The following is a 25,055-nucleotide window of genomic DNA, read 5'->3' on the forward strand; positions in this document are numbered from 1 at the left end:
TGTTTGCATCTCAGTAATTGTGTACATTAACAGGATGCAAATAGTAGGCTAGGCTATAAAGTGTTTTATTAAACACTCGTTAGACACTTTATTTCTACTTCATTTTTGTTGAAAATAAATGCCTTTTCGATGTGATTTGTGATACCAAAAGGTATAAAATACAGATTCGAACCAAGGACTTTGAAACAAGCATCAAATAAACGAGGCTTCCACACTAGTGCCTGTGCCATTGAAGACATTAAGTTAAATTACGCATATTTTCTAAACTTCATTGGTGACACAATGTACTATGTTGTTTCCTTGATTTATAGTCAGTGTTTTGCCTACTATTGTTTTTATGCATGTCATAGGCTACATATTGTTCGTTTGTTAAAGAGGCGATCTGGCGCCGGACTGTGTTATTTATAAAATCAGATTTTTTTTAGTTTTTTTCTTTTTGCCGCTGTTGCTATGGCCAAGGTGGTTAGTGGCTTAGTGGTTAGTGAGTCGGTCTTGTATCCCAAGAGTTACCGGTTCGAGTCTCACGGGCAGCGTATTGCGACTGTTTATTAAAATTGTTGCGGGTGTGTGTGTTCACCAGTCACTGGGATGGGTTAAAGAGGTCACATTTCGAGTATGCGTTTAACTTTCACTTATTGTTATCCTCATCCAAACACACACTCCTGTCCAACCCACTTGTTACACCACTTCTGGAAAACCATTTATTGTTAAGGTAAGCTAATTGTCATGATTTCCATATCAAAATCCGAAATAACCACCTGTAGATGCTATTTACACTAAGAAAAATACAGATATATTTTTATTTTCACTAAGTGACAATATCAGCATTTTTACGTAATGCTATTTACATTAGGTGTAAATAATTTTCATTTAATAAATATAATTATCAAATTTGCAGTAGGCCTAAGTGTAAATACTAATTAGATGCTATCTATATTGGCAGATAGTTGCACCTTAGTATTTTTGTAGATTAACAGGATCCAATAATTATCATAGAGTGCAAATGATTATATTTATTAAAATTGTTAAATGGATGCTACATTGGTGTGAGAATAAAAGCCCTTCTACACCGACCCCCAAGCCTACCCAATAAATACTTTATTTTTAATAAACACTCTTCTCTTAATAAAGCACTTTATTTCCACTTTTCAAACATTTTCTAAATTTTCATTGCAAATAAATGGCTTTTTTAATCACAAAAAAGCCAAATCTATAAGCCAGTGGTTCTCAAACTTCCTCGGTGTGCACCCCCATTTAAAGGAATACTCCACCGTCTTTTCATATTAAACTATGTTATTCCCTTAACTAAGATGAGTTGATACATACCTCTCTCGTCTCAGTGCGTGCACTCAATCGCTCTGGCGCGCGGCGAAACTTTGTTCACTCAGTTCATTCAATACGGGCCAAGCAGAGAAGCTACCAAACACCTCCACGTTTTCCCTATTTAAACACAGTTACTCGCGTAGTGTAACTCGACCTAGGACGGTGACACAAAACAAAACGTTGCGCTTTTCTAAGCGTGTAAAATGGATAACTATATTGTATGGCGGAATACCATAGCAAGGGCTTGTAAGCACTTCGTCTTGGCGGAGTAATATCTTCACCAGAGGGAGCGGGGGCCGGTGAGAGGATTTTTCACGAGTGAAGATATTACTCCGCCAAGTCGAAGTGCTCATAAGCACTTGCTATGGTATTCCGCCATACAATATAGTTATCCATTTTACACGCTTAGAAAAGCGCAACGTTTTGTTTTGTGTCACCGTCCTAGGTCGAGTTACACTACGCGAGTAACTGTGTTTAAATAGGGAAACCGTGGAGGTGTTTGGTAGCTTCTCTGCTTGGCCCGTATTGAATGAACTGAGTGAACAAAGTTTCGCCGCGCGCCAGAGCGATTGAGTGCACGCACTGAGACGAGAGAGGTATGTATCAACTCGTCTTAGTTAAGGGAATAACATAGTTTAATATGAAAAGACGGTGGAGTATTCCTTTAAACCAAATGTACAGGGACATCTTTTTATACTGTGTGACAGAAGTAATGCAAAAAAAAAAAAAAAAATTTAAAAATACTCTTGAAACACAAATTTTTGTAAAATGTTATACAACAAATGATGGTAGCCAGAGTATTGCTGTAAACAACTTCAGATTTTTATTATATAGCAAACCTTCAAGATCAAACAATGGAAAAACACTTCCCAGCAAAAGTCATGTTTTAGAACACAAATTTGTTCAATAAAAAAAAAAAAAGTCGACCTGGATTCTGATAATCCTGAACATGTCACATGGGGAAAATGCATAAAGCATGTTTCACTTTCAGAACACAAATGTGTTCAATTTAAAAAAAAAAAAAAAACAAAAAAAAAAAACACTGGGCCTGGATTCTGATAATTTTGAAGTTTATCACATCACAAGATAATAAAAATGATTTAAGGAACAAAGCGCTGCACTGAAGTACAAAAAGTCAGTCTGTCCTGTTCTTCAGCGAAATGTCAATCTTCTGAAAGACCACATCTGTGGGGACACAAACAGTTATAATTAAAACCCAAACTAAAAGAAGAGCTGAAACAGCAACAAGCCTTAACCAAATACTCTCAGTTTTGGTCACAGACACTTACATCACATTTATTGGAGTTAATAATAACAATTATTGTCCTTTGGTGCACTTTATCATCGATGAATAAACACAGAAGATGAAGTCTACCACTACTATACAAGACAACAGAGCTTCTATACCTGTTACTCTCCCCAGTCAAATGCAGCAATTTTTGACGTCAGACTCAATACTCTGGGGTTGACAGAGTACGCTCTCTTTTTCTCTCTCTTTTCCACCTTGGTACCTTTATGAGGATTTATCCTAAAGATGCACCTTTAAAACACAACACAAACAATATCCTTAAATAATTGTTGTATGCTTCTTAACCAAAGGAATGCAGTCTATGAATTACCTTTGCAAGAATTCTAGTGTGGCTCCCAGTTCTACAGGGTAACTGATGTTCAATATATAGTAAAGAGAGAACATCAGATACAGGGCTTCTGTAAAACTCAAGAGATGGTCATTTACAATCATCTGGTCTACTGCTACCATGTACACACTGGCTGTCAGTGGGTTATCTCCTTTGAACAAACACAAAATCAGTAAGACATAATATTTAACAGAATGTGAGTTCTGGTCACCCGAAACCAGTAATTATTGTGTTGCAAGACCATAGTAAATAATACCCACCACACACTACTATACATGGTGTTGCTGGAAGCTGTTCTGAGCATATATCACTTGGAACAGAGGTGTCTTCTACCATCACAAGAAAGTGGTCTTGGTCATTTTTGAAATGGGTTAGCAGCAACATCACTGCCCCACAAACATGATCCCCTCCAGCTCTATACTTTGTGAGGATTCTCCCTGCTCTGCTTGCTCTTTCTGTGCACTGAAATTGAAAGTACTCCAATATTCTTCTGAACTTACTGGAAGCAGATTCTTCAAAGCTGTTGTTTATGTCAATGCCAGTGAGCTCTTTAAAGTGTGCTTTCATTCCTGCTGGCTGAAAAAGATATGGCCACTCATCAAGTAAATCTTTGGTTTCCTTTCCAGATTGGATGTTGTTTCTTTGAGAGGTGTAAGTAGAAGTCATTAAGTCATAGATTGTCTTTACATCACTTTCATTATTTTGAAACATTACTAGCAACTTCTCTTTCTTTTCCTGCTGCAATTCGGATGTTTCTCCAACTAGCAGTTGTGGATCAGAATTTATACAACCATATAACAATTTTCGTTTCTTTGTTGATACTTCTAGAGTACCACAAAGTGGTGTACTAATAGCTTTTGCTCTTTTAAAATTGTCAATTCTACACACCAGTTGTTTGAGGAGAGAATCATATCCACTTCCTACAACCTGGGAATTAATTTCATCTCTGAAAGACTTTGGGTATGCAATCACCATTTGTCGGGCTATTTCTGATACATGTTTTTTTGCTGGACATTTACTGACTTCCAGGATCTCAGAAGCAACAATGCGGACCAACTGTCTTCTCTCAGAGCAACTTGGCCTTTCGCCATTTTGCAACTTTTCCGTAAAACTTGCTGGCATTTTTTGCCATGGAACATCAAAACTGTAATGCCAGTCATGGTCATAAAACGAAGTTTCACAGCTACTGTCACCTAGAAGATAAACCAATTGTCCACAGGTTACAGGATGAACACTTTTTATACAGCTGTAAATTTTTGGCAAATTTGCCTATTCCCAAGCTGCAGATTTATTGAAGTTTAATAACGGACAAACAGAGATGGCATAGGGCTTTGTGGGTTGTTCATGTGCCACTATATATAGTATGCATTTAAAGTGGTGCACAGACTTGTTTTATGTCTGCAGTGCATTATTGTCAGAGGGGAGACTGTTGTGCATTTTTCACAGGGACCGCAACAAATCACTAGCATGAAATGGGCACATTTAACGTGTTGCTGGTGATTTGCTGCACTGTGGCCCTGTAGTTGCTCTGAACAATGCACAACAGTCTTCACTCTCCGCTGGCATGAGCTGCAGACTCAACTGCAGACGTTTTGGACATTCATGCACCAGGTAATCACCACAGTGGCACATGTACAGATCACAATGTAAGCAATTTCCAAAATCAATGTTTTGAGGCCCCGTGCCATCACAGTTTGATTTTTACCATCAAACTAGACTAGTCAAAATTTTAAGAGGATCAAAACCTTTCATAATAGTTGTCTTAAAACCAATACCCAAAACTCTTCAAATGTGGACTAGTGTACAATAAATCTGCAGATTTGTATACATATACACATAAACATAACAAACACGATTCCAAAAAAGTTGGGACACTGTAGAAATTGTGAGTAAAAAAGGAATGGAATAATTTACAAATCTCAAACTTATATTTTTTTCACAATAGAATATAGACAACATATCAAATGTTGAAAGTGAGACATTTTGAAATGTGTCACTTTCATGGAATGAAATGTCTCACTTGTTTGGAATGTGTAGCTCTCATGAAATCCAAAATGAGCCAATTTTTTGGCATGACATTTCAAAATGTCTCACTTTCAACATTTGATATGTTATCTATATTCTATTGTGAATAAAATATAAGTTTATGAGATTTGTAAATTATTCCATTCCTTTTTTACTCACAATTTCTACAGTATCCCAACTTTTTTGGAATCGGGTTTGTACATATACATATATCGCTCTGTGAACTGCACGTGTGGCACAATTTGTTTGCCAGGTGTGCTAAAGGCTGGGCAAGCTCACATTGCAAATTCTCTGTATATGAATTACAAGAATTGACAAATTACATGTTTTGCTTTCAAAATGTTTGTGGATTGTTTAATGTTGTATAAGCGTTTTACTCACGTCTTCCACTTGAAGAGCTGGATGGTGAAATTGAGCATCCAGGAGCAGGTGAACCTGATGCATCAGAAGTGTATTCAGCAGACAAATCATTGGCAGTGTTTTGCAGAGTGGAAGCAATATCTACATGGCATAAACAAAAAACTGCATTAAAAACCATACTGCAGAAACAAGAAACACATTGATATACTGTAATACAAGTAAAGAGTACAGCTAACAAAGTACAGAATGAAAGAGACTGGGGTGTTGTTTTTCCAGTTCATCTAATTGTATGCATGTACACAAAGTCAACATTTAAAGTGGATCAAACCTTTCATAATAGTTGTCTAAAAAACAATACCTGCTCTTGTGAACTTAATGAACTTTTTGATCCGCTTCAAATGTTGACTTGTTTATATGTAAAAACAACCATTGATTTGAAAACTTACTTGGGATTTGGGCTATTAGTTTTCTTGCTTCAATCGGTCTCAGAAAGCCACCTAGATCATCCTCTTTCAAAAACTGTAGGTCATCTATGGTCTCCACACCTAGGCTGTTCAAACCCTCTATGGCTAGCTTTGAAGTTATAGGGTTTGGGAACACATTCTCAATAAAAGTCAACAATGCATCCATTTCTGTTGGGAGAGGACAGTTTATCCCTTTTACATATGAACAACGCTGTGCTTCAGAGTAAGGACCTTCAGTCCCATAAAACTGTACTCATTTAAGGGATAATAATCCAGACATTCCTCAGCATTTACACAAATGAATTCATTTGTCGCAGGCAAAATCTCATAAAGTCCATAATCATGCAAATACACTGAGGGGCGGGGAGTCACAAGGAAAGTCACCTCGTCATCTTTCACGAAAATCAGCTCAATCTGTCCAAACTGTAAAATAGAATACTCCTCTTCACATTTAAGGCAAATTAAGTTTCCTTTCCTGTACAGGGTACCCTTGTATTCCACCCGTGTTGAAACAAAGTCTGGTTCGTTAAGCAAGCTTGTCTCAACAGCTTTGCACACAGCATCACTGTACAAATGAGGAGAGTATGTGGCCAAGTCAACACTTTTAAGCTTTGGTGAAAAAAATGACCGAGAGTGAAGATATGCTTGAAGAAGTTGATGGTTGTGTGACAATGTCTTGCATACATTTTTGAAGTTCTGTGTTCTTCTCACACTTCTTTTGAAGTAGGAATGTTTGCTTTCAAATCTCAATGACCATAAACGAATTAAAGGTCCAAGACTTAAAATGAGTGACGTATAGTGAAGCATGTAATGATGTTTTGGTTTCAAATTTTCACCAGGAAACAGCTCCTTTCTTGTTTCCAGATATTCTGGTATTAAGACATTGAGATATGCAATCTGTGCAGTGGTAATCTTGGGAGCACACACTAGCTCAACCAGTTCTTTCAACTTAACAGTCAGTTGCCATACAGGGTCTTGTGACTCTACTCTGTCTCCAATTATGACAGGAAGAAATCTGAGGAGACACCAGTTCTCAGCTGCTTGACCACCTAACTTTCTGCCTTTTTCACATATCTGGGAGGGGGCAGAACCAGCATCAGAATCCAGATATTTGAATTGTGCAAGTCTCCTGTTCAACTGTGTATATGAAAACCACTTCCTTTTTACAAAGTATTCCAAGAAAATGGCAAGATCAATAGCTACAACGCCTTCAAACAAGTCGTGGCCAAGGCATGGGGGAAGGCCAGGCTGAGCAACATGAAAATATTTGAGAGAGTTGAAAATGGAGTCAAACTTCAACCCATTTACAACATTTTCTTCGGTCGTCCTTAGAGTTTCCACTGCCGCCTTATAGGACTCAACTGTGCGATTGGGAAAGTCTACACACACATTCTGAAGTTCACTGCGAGATACCAAGCAATACCTACAGCAATGCTTGGCAGTACTGAAGTTCTGTGAGTAACCACCGATGCAGTGGGACCCCAAATTATCACCAATAATAGCCACTATTGTTGCACGTACTATGTCACCTGAAGATGTCACAAATCCATGCTCTTCAAGTTCTTTGACATCTGCCAACAACTTAGCAAAAATCTTGGTTTGACCAAAATAGTTAAAGTCTCTCTCATAACACAAAAGTGATAACTGAATGTTATCAATGCATGATCTGTAAAATGGCTCAAAGTTGCCAAGTGTAAAATACACTCCAATCATTTTGTGTCTTTTTTTAGCTGACCCAAGGGGATTCACAATCTCAAAGGCATCCTGGTACAAGATAAGTTGGATTGTAATCTCAGGCTGCTTAAACAAGTCATTTGATTTGAATACAGAGCCATCACAGATGTCAGAGAACACAGAAGAATGTACATGCTGATGTTTGGCACACTGCTCCCACACCACTGGGTCTATTAACATGGTTTTTAAAGTGTTCTTCAATGGAATATACTGTGCATAACGTTGGTTTCGGTTCTCATCACGACCAAGATACATACTTTGTGGATGCACGTACGAAATTTTTTTCTGATAATACTGTCTTCTTTGGTATTCTGTGGAAAGTAATGAATTACAAGCTGAATGTAAATCTTGGCCTTGCAAAGTCTGCACCACAGATTCAATATCACATTGTGAGAGGGTCGTTTTTGACTTGAGTATTTCCCTGAACATCTTCTGTGTGTACTGATGACAGATATAATTTAAACCACTGAATTCCTCCACAATCATCTGAATGGTTGACGATGGCACCAGGTATTTGGCTTGTAGCTGCATATAAAACAGGCAGAGATTTTTCATGTACAATGACTCTGCGTTGCATTTCGTCAGTGAGTCTGTGAATTCACATTCATCAACCTCATCCTCAGTAACATCAACAAATGCTGAAGAAGGTTGCTCAGATAAAGTATCCATAATCCGTAATTGTGCAAATGTAGACGTCCTGTGCTTTCGTGAAACATGGGCAGTGAAACTTGATCTTAAACTGAAATTTTTGTCACATTTTTCAAAAGGACAACACACCACCTCTCCCTTGGCTAAATGTGACCTGAGATGAGAAAGGACATTGTTCATGTCTGTAAATTGTTGTTGACAGTCTGTATTGTTGCAAACAAACGTGCCCGTCGAATCATCAAAATGAGTATGTGGTCTTTTGTGATGGCGATAAACATGAGCTTTGAGAGCATTGTATTTTGAGAATTTACATTTGCATTCTGGGAAGCAACATGGAAATTGAGCATTTGCTTCATGTCTGTGTAAGATTTGATGATTAACATATCCCTTAACTGTCTTCAGAGAGCAATCACAAAATTTGCACGAATACATCATCATCCATATGGTTAAAGGTAACACACCTCATAAGATGAAATCCGTTGTCCATGCATATGAGTGTTCTTAAATGATTGTGAAAGGCAAGCAACGTTCTAAACCAACATCACAATTCTGAAACCTATTTAGTACTTTTTAATGCAACTTGCATCAAACATTAAGAATAAGATTAAAAAAAGGTATAGATTAATGATTAATTGTATTCACCTGTTGCCAATTAACTTTTAAATTACGTTGGATGTCAACAGATTTTTTTTAAACACTTACCATTTACCACTCGACATTGAGGTCCATGATTGTTTTGTTGTCATTCTGTTATGTATTGCATTCATACAGCAGAATATGTTGCCTAAACGGTCACGTTTACACACAAAGCTACTTAACAAAGTCACTTACGATATTTAAAAAAAAAAAGCACACCAAAAAATGTCTACCATAGAAAGCAAACTGGGAAATTTCCTGCAACATTGTGAGGTAATCATACTGGGTAAATATGCTGGCATGTAATATTAAATATAAAATTGTAATCAACAAGTGTTACTGTATTTACATTGTTTCTGCTGTTGCAGTGCACCCTTGGCCTTGTCAGTGGGTGAGGTCACATCACTAAACTGTCTGAAGAAGTAAGGTGTCGTGGACCATCATCAAATTTGTAAGTGCATTACATATTTAATGAACAAATATTTTTTTAAGAAAAAAACAATAATTTTTTTTATGTAAGAAAATATTTAAAAAGAGTAACTCAGACATGATAATGAATATAGATATGTGATGTATGATATATAACCATTTTCCCTCTTATTTTTTAAAGGCATCACCATGGAGATTGAATTGGAGACCATTGTTCTGTTCGAAGTGTAGTTTGTGAAAGATGCAATAATGAAATTAATTTGAATTGTCAATGTTGTATTTTAAGCATAAAAGCAATGTTTAGATGATGGTACTGTAGCACTGTTTAAAGTTTTTAATATTGTTGTTATTTACAATGGAAACTACTGTAACAGAAGAAAATAAAGAGGGAAAAATATAAATGATTTTCTCTAATGACTTTTTGTGTGACATATATAACATATATTTCATAAACTACATATAAAATTATCTGTAAGCCATAATCAAAATCAAAATGCTGTAGGCCTACATGCCTTTCAAAATTATGGTCCATCACAGTTAATTTTTTCAAATAACGGTCAACACATGTTGTTTCAAATAACGGTCAAAACATGTTATTTCAATTTACAGTCAAACTCTGTTAAATAATGATTAAAACATGATTTCAGTTTACAGTCAAAACATGCTTTATGAAGTAATGGTATCAACATGTAATTTATATCTACATTCAAATCATGTTTAGTTAAATAAATGCTACACCGTGTTTTTACATTTACAGTTAAAACATGTTTTATTAAATAAGGGTTTAAACATGTTACGTGAACTTACAGTCAAATAATGCCATTACATTTAATGGTCTATGCATGTATTTGCAATTGTACAGACAAAATATGTTATTTCAGATTATGTTTTAAACATTTTATAGTACTGTATGGTCAATGATCTTTTTTCATGTTGCTGTGTAAACAGGTTACTTCAGTTCATGGGGTTTTACCGTTATTTTCATTAATGGCAAACGTTTGGCACCCTGTGCTGCCATGCATTTGCTCGTTTTTTTCTGTGGTTTTTTTTTACAGTGTAGGTTTATGTGAAGATTGTTTTAAGTTCACTTGAAATTTATATAGCTTCTAATTATACTGTAATGCTGAATGTCTGTATCATTGTTTAAAAAAAAAAAAAAATTCAGAGACATCAGTAGCAGTTTTAATATCAGTGATACTAGGCTTCATAAAAAGATGCCATTACAACAAATATTTCAAATATACCGTATTTAAGTTGTTTCTACATTAATTTGGAGTAACTGTGAAATTATTACAATATTTAAAATATTAAAAACGCAGATGTTTTTAATCACGCTTAATTACAGTTTTATAGTTTAATTATTGTTTTTTTGTTTTTTTTATCGATTGACAGCACTAATTATAACCAATTTTAAAAGAGTTACACAATGATGGAGAGACTTAAAAATAAGTAAGGTGCATTTATTAAATATATAGACAGTAGTGCTGGCAGTAAACCATGTTTCAATTTCGAGACCAACATGTATTTTTCAAAAACCGCCATACCGCTGAAACTGCTGCAGTATCTATTCAATGGCCATGAAGAGTGCAATGTAGAGTGTGTCGAGGGCGGACCTCTATTAACTGCATACCCTTCTTACACCAATAGTAACAACTTTAACACAACAGTAACTAACTCACAAAACAAACTCTCTTTAATACTGCACATACCATGTAGAGCCATTTGATTTGAAATAACAAAAATAGAGGCTATTACTATTGTACAGTAGAGTGTACTCCGATTAATAGTGATAATAATAATAATACCGTTTATCAAAAAAAAAACTCAAAAGGTCTTTATTGAAATTACAGAAATTGCACACAGTAAAACACTTTTTATTAATTTAAGTAATTACATTTTCTTTTGATTCCATTTTAAACTAAACTGGTAGCTTTATGAACTGATTTTATTATTATTATTATTATTATTATTATTATTATTATTTGTCCTTACAATACACATTCCCTGTACTCCTTAAAGCAAAATTAGCCATAATAAAGGTCCAGTAAAAAAAAAAACGTGATATACCGCCAAACCGCCAGAAAAAAAAAACGTGATAAAGATTTTTGGTCAAACTGCCCAGCCCTAATAGACATTAGCTAATTAGATAATTCAGCTTTCAGTTTAAGGGCTGTGAGAGACAAAATAGGATGTACAGATAGTTATATCTTCTTTGAGTCTTGAAATACATAAAAAAAAAAAATATATATATATATATATATATATATATATATATATATATATATATAATAACAATAATATATATATATATATATATATATATATATATATATATATATATATATATATATATATATATATATATATATATATAGTAGTCTATTGATACTGAAATATCTGAAGCACTTCAAATACTCATTTCCCGCAGAACAGAAACTATACCATCTACACTTTATCGTTCTCTCGTGATCTCTCCAATAGCAAGTTCACAAACAAACCATCCCTTTATCCACTCATTTAATTTGCTCCGAATGAATATTGTTGCTGTTACAGGACTTGAATTTCAGTGTGTGACTGCGCGTATTGCGCTTAATTTTACTTCTTCCTGCAGATTTTGTATAATTACTCAGTATAATGGGTCGTGCGTCAGGTCTTAAAAAGACAGCAGCCTAATAGCGGCTGCCAAATTATGGAGATATTGGAATCATGAGATAATATTAAAAATATCAATATCAGTTTTCCCCCATGGTATCGATGTCAAAATTGTGGTCAGTGAAAATGCTGACTGGCTAGTAACTTTGGAAAACCACTAGCCACAGTGGCTGGTGAGCAAAAAAAGTTAATGGCAAGCCCTGTATATTTTATTATATATATATATATTTATATATATATATAAACTTAGAAGATAAGTGACTTCATCCTAAATGTGTATTCTTCAGGCATCCTCACACAGGAAGTACATGTACTCTCATGAAAATTACCAAATGCAACTGTTTTTAAATAAAGTGAACAGTATGAGTTAATTATGAGTTAATTAATGTTTTTTTTTTTTTTTTTTACATGTTTGAGTAACCTTTTTTCTTTATGGCACAATAATCAGTAATTCCCAATTTGTGCCACAGGAAGGGAGGGGGAACTTACCATCTTCCAGTCTCTCTCTGAGAAAGTTTCTCTCTTCAGTCAAAGACTCCACTTTTTCCTCCAGAGCTTGGATCTTCGTCTTCAGCATCTCTACTGTCTGTTTTGTTTTGGAAAGAGTTATATGGGCAGTTGGAGCCTCTTCTAAAAAGACAAATCAAAGAAAAATATGTAGGCATGAACGAAGTGTGCAGGTGACAAGGAAATATTTGCATAGGATCAGAAATATAAAAGTTTTATGCAGCCCCTTGTCTCATTCATAGGAAAGTTGTAATATCCTTTCTTTAATTTGTAATTTCTAAAATAGTAGTATTTCCAACATTCAACATTTTATCACAACAGGCTATCCTGTTGAGACATTTACACAGACATTTATCATCACAATAAGAAAATAGTATAAGACAGTCTGATTGACTAACTAAACTATCTTTATAGGTAGATAGATACAACCCAATAATTCCAGAAAAGTTGGGATGTTTTGAAAAATGCAATAAAATCAAGAATCTGTGATTGGTTCATTATTTTTAACCTTTATTTAAATTACAAAAGTACTAAAGATTTCCAATGTTTTCACGGACCAACTTAAATGTATTTTGTATATATATATATATACACACACACACACACACATTTTTCATTTTATGGCTGCAACACACTCCAAAAACGTTAGGACAGAGTCATAATAAAAGTGAAAAGATGAAAGAATATCCCAGTTAAAAGGTTTTAAAACTGTCCATAATAAGCAGGTGAATTGGTAATAGGTGATTGGATGTAAAATGTGCATATTTGCCAGGAAAACTGGATCAAGGCATATTACTTTGTGCTAAATTTCATGACAGAATTGTCAGACAAAAAAAAAAAAAAAATAAAAATTCACATTTCTCAATGCAATATTGCAAAGAATTTAGGTGTTTCACCATCTACCATTCATAATATTGTGAGAAGATTCAGGGAATCCAGAGAATATGGGATGAATAGTATCAAAATGATTAACACGTGCAAGCAGTTATCAATGAACATGATACATGTTGCAGAAATGTTTTATCCATGCCTTTCAACTTGCGTGTGCAAAATTAAAAATTGAATGAATGTGAAGCAATTTGTACACATAGACATTTTTTGTGAATTCAAATGTTTTCCTTTGTATTAGTGTATCATAATTTGCACATGCAACAAATAAAATGTGCATGTGTGGATCAGGTGACACGCGTACATTCATTGATGTCTTTTCTGAGTCAATCTCATGTGATTCATTTGGATTTTGAGACTTTCTTTTCACTGTTTTTAAGCATTTCACAACCCACACATAAACAACTACAAATGAATAAGCCTGGTGCTAATTATTAATGTGTGCACAACTACCCATCTATTTGACACATTCACAAATGTGAGTCACTACATTTAAACTAATACAATACAACTTGTGTGTGCCAAATCCAAAATCACAAGAATGTGCAGCATTTTGTACAAATAGAGACATAGTTGTTAATACAAAACCTCGATTTTGTATTAAGGTAGGCCAGGATTTTTGTATTAAGGTAGGCCAGAATTTGTGCATGCAACAAGTAAGATGTGTATTTGTGGATCAGGTGACACGCGTGCATTCATTGACTCGTTTCTGTCACGATCCGCTCAAGGGAAAAAGCAAGGTGGATCCAAGTGCAGTCAAATTGAGGTTTATTAAGGGTAATCCAAAAGAGTAGTCAAAACAGGCAGGGTTCGATATCCAGACAGGCAGTACAAAACAAACAGACTCAGGCAGGGAACACGGTAAACCAAACGCGGTGTGACATAAACAACGATACACACAGGACATGGAACAAACAGGGCTTTAAATACAGGAACAAACTAGATGACAACGAGAAACAGCTGGGAACAGATAACAAACACCTGTGCAATCACACATACAGGAATTGTGGGAAAGGTAGTTCTTGAATGACACCGTGGGGAAAGGAGGACATGTAGTGGATACCAGGGGAACACAACCAGACACTGTGACATAACCCCCCCTCTACGGAGTGGCTCCCAGACACTCCAAGACCGGACACAGAACAAAACAAAAGTTCAGGAGGGAGGTGGCAAGGTGGAGGATCAGGGGGAGGGACGGGGGGCCAGGTCCATGAAGGGACACAGAAACAGGGGGTAACAGACTCAAAGGGGGCCAGGGTGACAGACAGTACAGAGGGGGAACAGGGCGAAGCAAACAGTTCATCGGGCGGCCAGGACGGAGACGACAGTCCATTGGGCGGCCAGGGCGGTGAAGACAGTTCATCGGGCGACCAGGGCGGAGCAGACAGTCCCTCGGGCGGCCAGGGCGGAGCAGACAGTCCCTCGGGCGGCCAGAGCGGAGACTTTCCCTCGGGCGGCCACGGCGGAGCAGACAGTCCCTCGGGCGGCCAGGGCGGAGACTTTCCCTCGGGCGGCCAGGGCGGAGCAGACAGTCCCTCGGGCGGCCAGGGCGGAGACTTTCCCTCGGGCGGCCAGGGCGGAGCAGACAGTCCCTCGGGCGGCCAGAGCGGAGACTTTCCCTCGGGCGGCCACGGCGGAGCAGACAGTCCCTCGGGCGGCCAGGGCGGAGACTTTCCCTCGGGCGGCCAGGGCGGAGCAGACAGTCCCTCGGCGGGCAAGGCGGAGACTTTCCCTCGGGCGGCCAGGGCGGAGCAGACAGTCCCTCGGGCGGCCAGGGTGGAGACTTTCCCTCGGGCGACCACGGCGGTGAAGACCCCTCGGGCGGCCACGGCGGTGAAGACCCCTCGGGCGGCCACGGCGGTGAAGACCCCTCGGGGCGGCCAAGGCGGTGAAGACCCCTCGGGCGGCCACGGCGGTGAAGACCCCTCGGGCGGCCACGGCGGTGAAGACCCCACCGGCTCCGGCCCAGGAACAGACCCCACCGGCTCCGGCCCAGGAACAGACACTACCGGCTCCGGCCCAGGAACAGACACTGGCTCCGGCTCAGGAACAGACCCCACCGGCTCCGGCCCAGGAACAGACACTACTGGCTCCGGCTCAGAAACAGACCCCACCGGCTCCGGCCCAGGAACAGACACTACCGGCTCCGGCCCAGGAACAGACACTGGCTCCGGCTCAGGAACAGACACTGGCTCCGGCTCAGGAACAGACACTGGCTCCGGCTCAGGAACAGACACTGGCTCCGGCTCAGGAACAGACACTGGCTCCGGCTCAGGAACAGACACTGGCTCCGGCTCAGGAACAGACACTGGCTCCGGCTCAGGAACAGACACTGGCTCCGGCTCAGGAACAGACACTGGCTCCGGCTCAGGAACAGACACTGGCTCCGGCTCAGGCACTGGAACTGGCACCACCGTACTCGGGACCACCGGACTCGGGACCACCGGCACTGGGACCACCGGCACTGGGACCACCGGCACTGGGACCACCGGCACTGGGACCACCGGCACTGGGACCACCGGCACAGGCTCTGTGCTGGACGGGACCACTGGTGAAGAGGGCTCAGGCTGAGGGGATGCTATGAGCTTGTGGAACCCCGTTCGGCTGATCCTCTGGGCCCTCCGTGCTGACATGAGCGCTGGGTCCATCACGCTGGACCTTAATCTAAGACGCCCAGATACTGATCCGGCTCCGGGCCTGATAGGTAGCGGCAATGTGTTCTCTCGGCCGGGCAGCGGCGATGCATTCTCTCGGCTGGGCAGCGGCGATGCACTCTCTCGGCTGGGCAGCGGCGAAGCATTCTCTCGGCCGGGCAGCGGCGAAGCATTCTCTCGGCCGGGCAGCGGTGATGCACTCTCTCGACCGGGCAGTGGTAACATCTCGCTAGGAGATGCCGGCGAAGCTGGGGTATCCCAGTGACTACGGTGGTGTAGATACCTCGTAAACCCCCAAAAGTCAAAGATCTCCAGTCCCTTCATCTCCCATTGCGGTAACGGGTCATCAAGACAGTGGTTAAAAAGGTCCTTCAAGGTTGCATCATTATAGCTCATGCCTCTCGATAAGGTCCAAAAAGTTTGAGACAAACAACTCACTGTCTGACCCTGCTGGTGTAGGGCCATTAAATTTTGGAGTCTTTCCCTCCTCTCCTTCTCAGTGGTGGGGGGAAGGATCCGAAACCCCGTACTGCTGGATCTATACATGGTGTGTATCGTTCTGTCACGGTCCGCTCAAGGGAAAAAGCAAGGTGGATCCAAGTGCAGTCAAATTGAGGTTTATTAAGGGTAATCCAAAAGAGTAGTCAAAACAGGCAGTACAAAACAACAAACAGACTCAGGCAGGGAACATGGTAAACCAAACGCGGTGTGACATAAACAACGATACACACAGGACATGGAACAAACAGGGCTTTAAATACAGGAACAAACTAGATGACAACGAGAAACAGCTGGGAACAGATAACAAACACCTGTGCAATCACACATACAGGAATTGTGGGAAAGGTAGTTCTTGAATGACACCGTGGGGAAAGGAGGACATGTAGTGGATACCAGGGGAACACAACCAGACACTGTGACAGTTTCTGAGTCGATCCTATTTGATTCATTTGGATTTTGAGACTTTCATTTCGCGGGTTTCGCCGTGCACGATCCACACACAGATGCAACTTGAGAAACAGGCATTACGTGTCACCTCATCCACAAATACACATCTTACTTGTTGCATGCACAAATTCTGGCCTACCTTAATACAAAATCGAGGTTTTGTATTGACAACTATGTCTCTATTTGTACAAAATGCTGCACATTCATGTGATTTTGGATTTTGCACACACAAGTTGAAAGGCATGGATAAAACATTTCTGCAACATGTATCAAGTTCATTGATAAGTTTGCTTGCACGTGTTAATCATTTTGATACTATATTCATCCCATAAGAGAAAACTCAATCCGTGTAGGGCAAGGCAGGAAACCTCTGTTGAATGTATGTGACCTTTGACCCCTCAGACAGCACTGCATGAGAAACAGTCATCCTGCTGTGTTAAATATGTTTATAATGGCAGTGAATGGGGACACCCCTGAGTTTGAAGCTCAAAAAAGTGCATCCATCCATCATAAACATACTCCAAACAGCTCCGGGGGTCTAGACTGATGGGTTTGTGCAAGACAAATATCCATAATTAAACAGACAAAATGGCTATATGATTCAACTTGCTTCTAAAGTGTAACTTACACAATGTACGCTACATCCTACATTGCGACAGTTAAGTTATAGACACAAGTGGGATGGGGCCATTCCCTGCCATTATAAAGCTTGGGCTAAAGCCAGGATATTTTATTTTAATGTAACTCTGAATGTATTTGTCTGAAAGAAGAAAGTCATATACACTTAGGATGGCTTGAGGGTGAGTAAATCAGAGGGTACTTTTCACTTTTGGGTGAACTATCCCTTTAAAGAGAATTAACAAATTACATATTCTTGATTTCACGGCATATTACAAAACATCCAACATTTTGGAATTGGGGTCATGGATGGATGAAATTAAATTGACATTTAAAATACAAAGATATAAAATTCTCTATTATATATGTTACGAACCCCTGTTGTTTAAATGCTCGTCTCGAAAGGGTTCAGCAACATAAAAGGAGACGCAAGGCAAAGAGCAGTTTAAAACATTTATTAAGACTAATAAATGACTGCACAAACTCATGTCTCTCGATTCTTTTTTCTCTCCACATGTAAACACACATTTACTCTACACTAAAGTCAACACAGACATAACAAACACTAACAAAATGAAACAAAATAGTAGCACAAAATACAAAGACCACAGCTTGAGTTAACCAGCGGCTAGGCATCATGACGCACACGGAGTTCACCGTCGAGTGCCTCACCCTCCTTCACACTCCACTTATATGCTCAGCACGAGCCATCAGAGCAACGGGCCACAGGTGCGCAAGGGCGGAGCCTACAATCAGAAAGAAACCCCAATTAGAAAACGAAACAAACACAAATACACACAGGCAACACCCATAAGGCTGAGGCCGTAACAATATAACAATTAAAAGTAGAAAATCATCAAAAATGACAAGCTGAAACATGGTATAAATGTTTGATGGATAGATTATTTAAACAAGGGCAAAATGATCCAAATTGCTATGCGTTTAAAGATTAACAAAGACTGCATCATTTTATAGTTAAATGGCCCTGGGATGAAAATAAATTGGCAGTTTTAATGGGTTTCAATGGGGACATTTTTGTCCTTAAGGTCCTGAGTGTAAATATTTTGTGTACAGTGTGGAAAGGAAATAAGAAAATTCAATTAAAAATACACACTTGTTCCAAAATGTATGCAGTTTGCATTAACACAGGAAAAACATATATAAAAAAAAAACCCTGAAAGAAAAAAACTGAAAGAGACAAACATGTCCTTAAGGAAACACAAGGGTTAATTTGGTTGTAAACTTTACATTGAAGTGTGATTGATCAATGAGACCCTTTGATTACAGTGTTATTACTGAAGCATAATTTGCAAAACTGTATTAATCTAGAAGCAGAAGCAGATTTAACTGTGATTTTCTGCTGTAATAAACAGTTTAACTGGTAAGATCCTCAGAGGAGAAGTTGTGCAGGCATTAGATAAGAATGGAAAGACAGTCTCAGTGAAGGATGTCCTGAATCTGCACAGACAGTCTTTAGTTACAGGATCAGAGAATGACACTGTTCCTCTGTCATAGTCCAGCTGAACTCTCACACGCTGAAGCTTCTGTTTAACAGTAAAGTAAGTGCCGGGTTGCTCTGGGGATTGTGAGCTGTATTTGCTGTCCATGTACCGCACATACCAGACATTAGACTTAAAGAAAACCACTCCCTTTCCACAGTTTGATGCTGTTGTTATTCCAAGAATCCAGCTTGTATTGTCTCCAACCTCCACATCCCAGCAGTGTGTTCCTGAGTTAAAGCCCTCAGATCCCAGGACACATGCACACCTGTCAAACCTCTCTGGATTATCAGGAAGTGTTTTATATACATTACTGTACGACACACTGGTCAGATCAGCAGAGAGTGTGAGACGAGGATGTGCTGTGTTTGGATCCAGAGTCAACGGAGCTGCAAATAGAATAACATCAGATTACAAGATGAAAAATGATGTATTAGAAATGTAAAACATTTTTCTTTTGTTGAAAGAGATCATAAATCATGCTATCGTAACAATGGTCTCTCAGTTACTGTCAGAATGGATTGAGGCTTCAGGTTTAATGTCAGTATTCAATAAACACTATTGTATCCTAATACATAAACATAAACCATGAGGAATAGACTTTTCATTATGAGTTCGCTGTATGATCTGATGATTTTCTGAAATACAGTTTAGATTCACTTAGTAATTCAAGTGATTATTAAATATATTTCTATCAAATGTTGATGTTGTGTGTGTTTATATGTGAACTATCTTCTGCACTGGTGTCAAATCTGCTGAGACTCACTGTGTTGGACAGTTTCCAGCATCTTCTTCCAGACTCTGAACGGCAGGTTACCCAGATAACGCGACACATGAATCAAAGCTCCAGAACTCATCCGTGGATCCGGCTGTGAGATCTGGACTCTGAGGAACATTCAGGAGTCAGAACTGCAGTGAATTTGAGTTCAGATCCACTGAGAGAAGAGATACGAGCAGCTCACTCACCTTTCCATTGAGGCCTTAAAGTTCTGGAAAATATAGAGTTTGAAAACATTTTAATATCTTATCAAACACTCTCATTGTAAATGAGTCTCTCTATACAAGTTGTTTTCTGCACAAAGAATGAAGCCAGATTGATTTGTCACCTTTAGAAACGAGACGTCATTGTCTTTCATCATCTCCTCCATGTCTCTGATTGTGTGTGAAAGAGCTGAGATGTGTGTGTTCATCTCCTCCAGCTTCTCCTTCATCCTCTGCTTCTTCTGCTCCTCTTCCTCTCTCAGTGCAGTGATTGTAGCTTCTTCTTCGTCTCTGAGAAACTGATGAAGCTTCTCAAACTCTTCTTTAATCTGACGCTCTGTGTGCTCAGCTTGAGACTGAAATCAAATCACATTCACTTCAATCATCTCAATCAACACAAATCTCGGATACCCGACATATAACGGATCCAGAAGCAGAAGCTGCTCGTCATTTACAGAAATAATCAACTGGAATCCATTATATTTAATATATCAATTCATAACGGTATAAAGTGATCCTCCAGCTGTAATGAAAATGACTCTTGATTCTGTTTCCTCACATTGATGTGTTGAGCTGTTTTCTCAAACTCTCCTTTCTTCTTTTCATTCTGTTGAAGTTTCTGTTGTAAGGACTTCAGTGCTGCATTGAGCTCCTCCTAGAATTGAACAAAAATACATTAAACACCAGATTACAGTGAAGAGAAGAAAATACAGTGATATGATCATACAATTCTGTGCAAAAGTATTGACCCCCACCCTGATTTCTTCAGTTTTTTTGTGTAAATCTCATACTAAATTGATTCAGAAATTAAAACTTACCATAAAACAAAGGCAGCCTGAGTGAACACAAAGTACAGTTTGTAAATGACAATGTTATTTACTGAAGCAAAAAAAAGTTACTAACTTGACCTGTGTGATAATGTATTTGGCCCCATAGTTACTAATTCCTCAAATCTATGAAACTGTATTTATAATGTTTTTCAGCTGGACTAAACACAGCCAGTCCTGGGGCCCGTTCTTCGTACGTCGCTAACTCACTTAGCTGGATTTGATTGTTGGCGATTTGGCATGATCTTGGATTGTTTGGTCCTTCAACGCTCATCCTGGACTTGCTGTCATAGCAACAGCTGCGTAAGCTTAAACCTGCTCGAGAGCAGCTTATTTCATGTTAACAGGATTAGATCCCGGCTTCATAAGCGCTGATACGGGAAGTCTAGCGCAGCGCGATAGTGCACTTTCTTTCTGAGATATATATTTTTTCTCGTGACTCGTGAGATTGTCGTTTACATTATTAATTTGTTGGAAACGCACATTTATTTTCGACTTGTCGGAGTCTGGCTTTAACTACAGCACAAACTGTTTGCATTTCCCTATGATTATTTGCGAGTGGCTCTTTCCTTTACACTATTGGAGATGCGGAGAACTTGATGGAAAGTGCTGTCTGTCGTGTCATTCGGAGTTTACCTGGCGCTTTTAGGTTTAAAAAAACAGTTTTACGTTTTTTTGTGGCATTTCCAAGCCACTTTAGACCCAATGTTGTAAAGCAGTTTTTTTAAAAGCAGTTTTTTTTTTAGGCTATCATAATTTTTTATGAAGATCATGCAATCATGACCATGCCGATTACAGTATATGTCACTCGGGCTTCACTAACGTGATTGGTACCATAGACTATAGGCTACCATAGACTGCCATCAAGGCCTCAATGAAGGGGATTATGTGAACAGAAAGGGGGTTCACAATGTAAATGTGCAGCCCAGTTACTATTGTGATTCTTTATATTCCAGATTAGTAATATTATATCAAATTAAAAAAGGCAGTTGACTAAAATCTTCCATATCACAAATGTGAAAGCAAAATGGCCAGGATCTGTGCTTGACTTAAGCATTTTCAGAGATTCACATTTATGCACATTATTTGAAAGTGGTAAGGAAAGTTCCACACTTAAATATCAAGCTCACTGCATTACATACACTTATTGATCCTAACAGAACTGCATTTCTTCATAGGTGATTATGACATGTTCCTGCAGACAGGTGTTTTATGACCCCATTCCCTGACCCAAAACAGTTACAATGCAGCTCTAGCCAGGACAAGGGCACACAATGAAATGAACTTTGGCTAACTAAAGGGAAGATTTCAGTGTCTGAAAAGTCTGAGGGTTGCACTCCTGACATGGCCTGTTACATTGTTGCATGTGCCATATTACACAACACTGCCAAAAAAAACAACACTTTTCATTAAATGTTTAATAAAAGACAAATATGCTTAGTTCCTTGAGTTTTATTTCAATTGTTCTTTGTAAAGAAAAGCCAGTGGTTAGGTGCCTGCAACAAGAGATATTAGACACATGCCTCATGCAACAAATAAAAAGGAAAAGTTGTCTATACACTGCCCACCTGTAGGCCTATGTCTCCTCTGTCTGGGCAGACTCTTCTGTAGGCCTTTCTGTAGATGTGGAATCCTGCAACTTATATTGCAGCCATAAAGCATACAAGTATGAATGAAGTAAAGTTATTTATGCACTTGCAGGTAGGCTAGTTCCTCCATATGACAGTTATCTGAGAGGGTTTCTTCACTGTCCAGTGCAATGGAAACAAATAGACATTACAAAGTCTTATACTTTCTTTCCTTTGGAAAGTTAGAAAATGTCCACTTACTGCACATATTTCAGCCACCACTTTCTTGGGAACAGATACAAGTGTTGGTGTATTATGTAAAAGTGCACAAAAGAGGAAAACACAATGACATTACAATGAACTACACTCTGGAAAAATGTGATCAATAACTCATGGCAAAATATTTTTACATTAACATAAGTTTATCAGTTTTCACTTTCACAAGTCAAAGCAATTCATCATTACTCAAGATTTAACAGTTGAAATGACTATACGGCCTTAATTTAATGCAGCAAAAATGATTTTACAGTGTAGGCTACTAAGATCTTTTCTTTCTTTTGCTCAGCCTTTTTCTTGGTTGCTTTTATAAACAGACAACCATTTATTTAACAGTGCCTTTTATAAAAGAGACTATAATATAACTAAAAATTACCATTATGTAGAATATTTTTGTACTTCACTTTTATTTGTTCCCATGTTCTAGTGTGGTGACTCTGACATTACAATGAACACAGTAATTATGCAATTAGTAAAATACAAAAATATAGGCTAATAAGTGTTAAAAACATCTAACATGGCCACTTCTAACGGATTTAAATTGCTACTTTTTGCCAGCCCTCTCTCCTGGCTTTTGCAGACTTTGAGGTGTTCCCTGGCGTTTTGATTAAACATTAAAATTCCGAATAAACTTCGACTATTAGTTCTTGCTCTGCTGAGGAGAAAAACTGAGCGCGCTCTTTGGCCACGCCCACGCTGAGCAGCCAATAGCAGCGTTGCTGATCAATGTTTCTACTATCGATACATATCCCCTTTTAAACTTAGCATTAACGCGCAATTATCTCAGATAACTCAATCCAGCGATACTAATCATATCCGGCAGGTGTGTTCGAAGAACCTAATTAGCCAGATCATGATTAGCACGATGATATCATCTTGGACGTCTCATTTGATCTCGGATGTTTTAAGCAACGTACGAAGAACGGGCCCCTGATCACTGCAGCCCTGTTCAATCAAATAAACACTCAAATAGGACTTTTTCAACAGCATGAATTTGGTTAAAAGGTCTTAAACAGTAACACACTTTTGACAAAGGTGAAAGAAACTCCAGGAATAATGATGAAGACGGTGATTGAAACACATCCGTCTGTGATTACAAAGCTATTTCAAAGGCTCTTGGACTCAAAGAACCACAGCGAGAGCCATTATATCCAAATGGAGAAAACTCGACACAGTAGCAAACCTTCCCAGAAGTGGCTCAAAGTCACCAAAGGGCCAAGAACAACATCGTAGGAACTGAATTTTCTTATTTTCTATCAGAAAATGCTAAAGCACAATATCCCATCTTTAGTCTGCAAACTGAAGCTCAAGCAACAAGACAATGATTCAAAGAATAGTGAGTAAATCCACCTCTGAATGGCTCAAAAAAGCACAATTACAGTTTTGGAGTGGCCTTGACAAAGGCCTGACTTGAAATCAATTGAGATGATGTGGCAGGACCTTAAATGGGGAGTTCATGCTTGAAAACCCTCCAATGAGGCTGAACTAAAGTTGTCCGCTCAATTGTGCTGTTTTTTTGCAAAATATTGATATCTATGAAAAAGGCCCCACTATTTAGTATGAGACACAAAAACATATGAAATCAGGATGGGCAAATACTTTTACAGCACAGTAAATGTCATATAAAGTTGAGTAAAATGACATTGAAATAGTAATGCATGAATGTGATGATATCTATGTTAATGACTAATTATTGTTCTTTACATGTGAAACAAGAAACATTAGTCTTACCTTGTAAGATGAAAGCACTTCACTGATGGGTCTGAATGTGTGATTGGTGTGTTTCTCTGAGTCTCTGCACACTAAACACACAGGCTGTTTGTCCTCCAGACAGAAGAGTTTGAGTTTCTCACTGTGTAAACTGCAGATCTCCTCAGATCCTGATGAACGTTTCTCATTTCTCTCCTTCAGGAACGACTCACACAAGTTTTTTAACGCTAGATTAACTAGAGGATATTCTTTTGAGGATCTCCTCCTGCAGACAGGACACTCCTGAGTTTCCTTAGTTTTCCAGAACTGTTGTAGACACTCTTTACAAATACTGTGACTACAGGACAGAAAAACAGGAACCTTGAAGATTTCATAGCAAACAGGACAAATATAATCATCTTCAGCTGCTGAAGCCATTTTCTCCGTTTGAGTCTCGCAAACTAAACTCTACTTTCACTTTCTGAACGACGGTTTTCCAGATCAAAGATCTGCTGTCTGTTCAGAAATGAACATCACAAAAATCCTTCTGTAAAGTTTTTCTCTTCATTCTCCATTGATTGCTTATTCTTTATTGCTTTTGTTGAGACAAAGTCGGTGTGACAGAAAGGAGAAATAACAAGTCAGTCTCTTCCTGGTTAGTGTTGTAAGAGGGAGGAGTTTATGATCACTGC

The 25,055-nt window shown here is 38.8% G+C and overlaps 2 protein-coding genes across 3 annotated transcripts; both read right to left on the minus strand.

Annotated features, from left to right (window-relative positions):
* Positions 1–2,125: 2,125 nt before the first annotated feature.
* On the minus strand, positions 2,126–18,011 carry LOC308701161 (uncharacterized protein; the record flags this gene model as incomplete). Its single annotated transcript, XM_081383290.1, has 8 exons — positions 2,126–2,508; positions 2,731–2,863; positions 2,943–3,111; positions 3,221–4,153; positions 5,367–5,486; positions 5,792–5,977; positions 12,398–12,538; positions 17,900–18,011. The coding sequence occupies 7 exons, from the start codon at positions 18,009–18,011 to the stop codon at positions 2,734–2,736; spliced, it is 1,791 nt and encodes a 596-aa protein (XP_081239416.1). The 3' UTR covers positions 2,126–2,508; positions 2,731–2,733.
* On the minus strand, positions 17,963–25,055 carry LOC308701164 (E3 ubiquitin-protein ligase TRIM35-like). Of its 2 annotated transcripts, none has more exons than XM_081383294.1 (7): positions 24,406–25,055; positions 20,563–20,658; positions 20,129–20,359; positions 19,989–20,011; positions 19,789–19,907; positions 19,144–19,411; positions 17,963–18,269 (listed from the first exon to the last, which is right to left on the minus strand). In XM_081383294.1, the coding sequence occupies exons 1-7, from the start codon at positions 24,799–24,801 to the stop codon at positions 18,221–18,223; spliced, it is 1,182 nt and encodes a 393-aa protein (XP_081239420.1). In that variant the 5' UTR covers positions 24,802–25,055; the 3' UTR covers positions 17,963–18,220. The 2 variants fall into 2 exon arrangements, with proteins under 2 accessions (XP_081239420.1, XP_081239419.1); XM_081383293.1 differs by having other exon boundaries at positions 18,903–19,411.

This window comes from Scardinius erythrophthalmus, assembly GCF_964197995.2.
Source record: "Scardinius erythrophthalmus genome assembly, chromosome: 13".
Classification (NCBI taxonomy): domain Eukaryota; kingdom Metazoa; phylum Chordata; class Actinopteri; order Cypriniformes; family Leuciscidae; genus Scardinius; species Scardinius erythrophthalmus.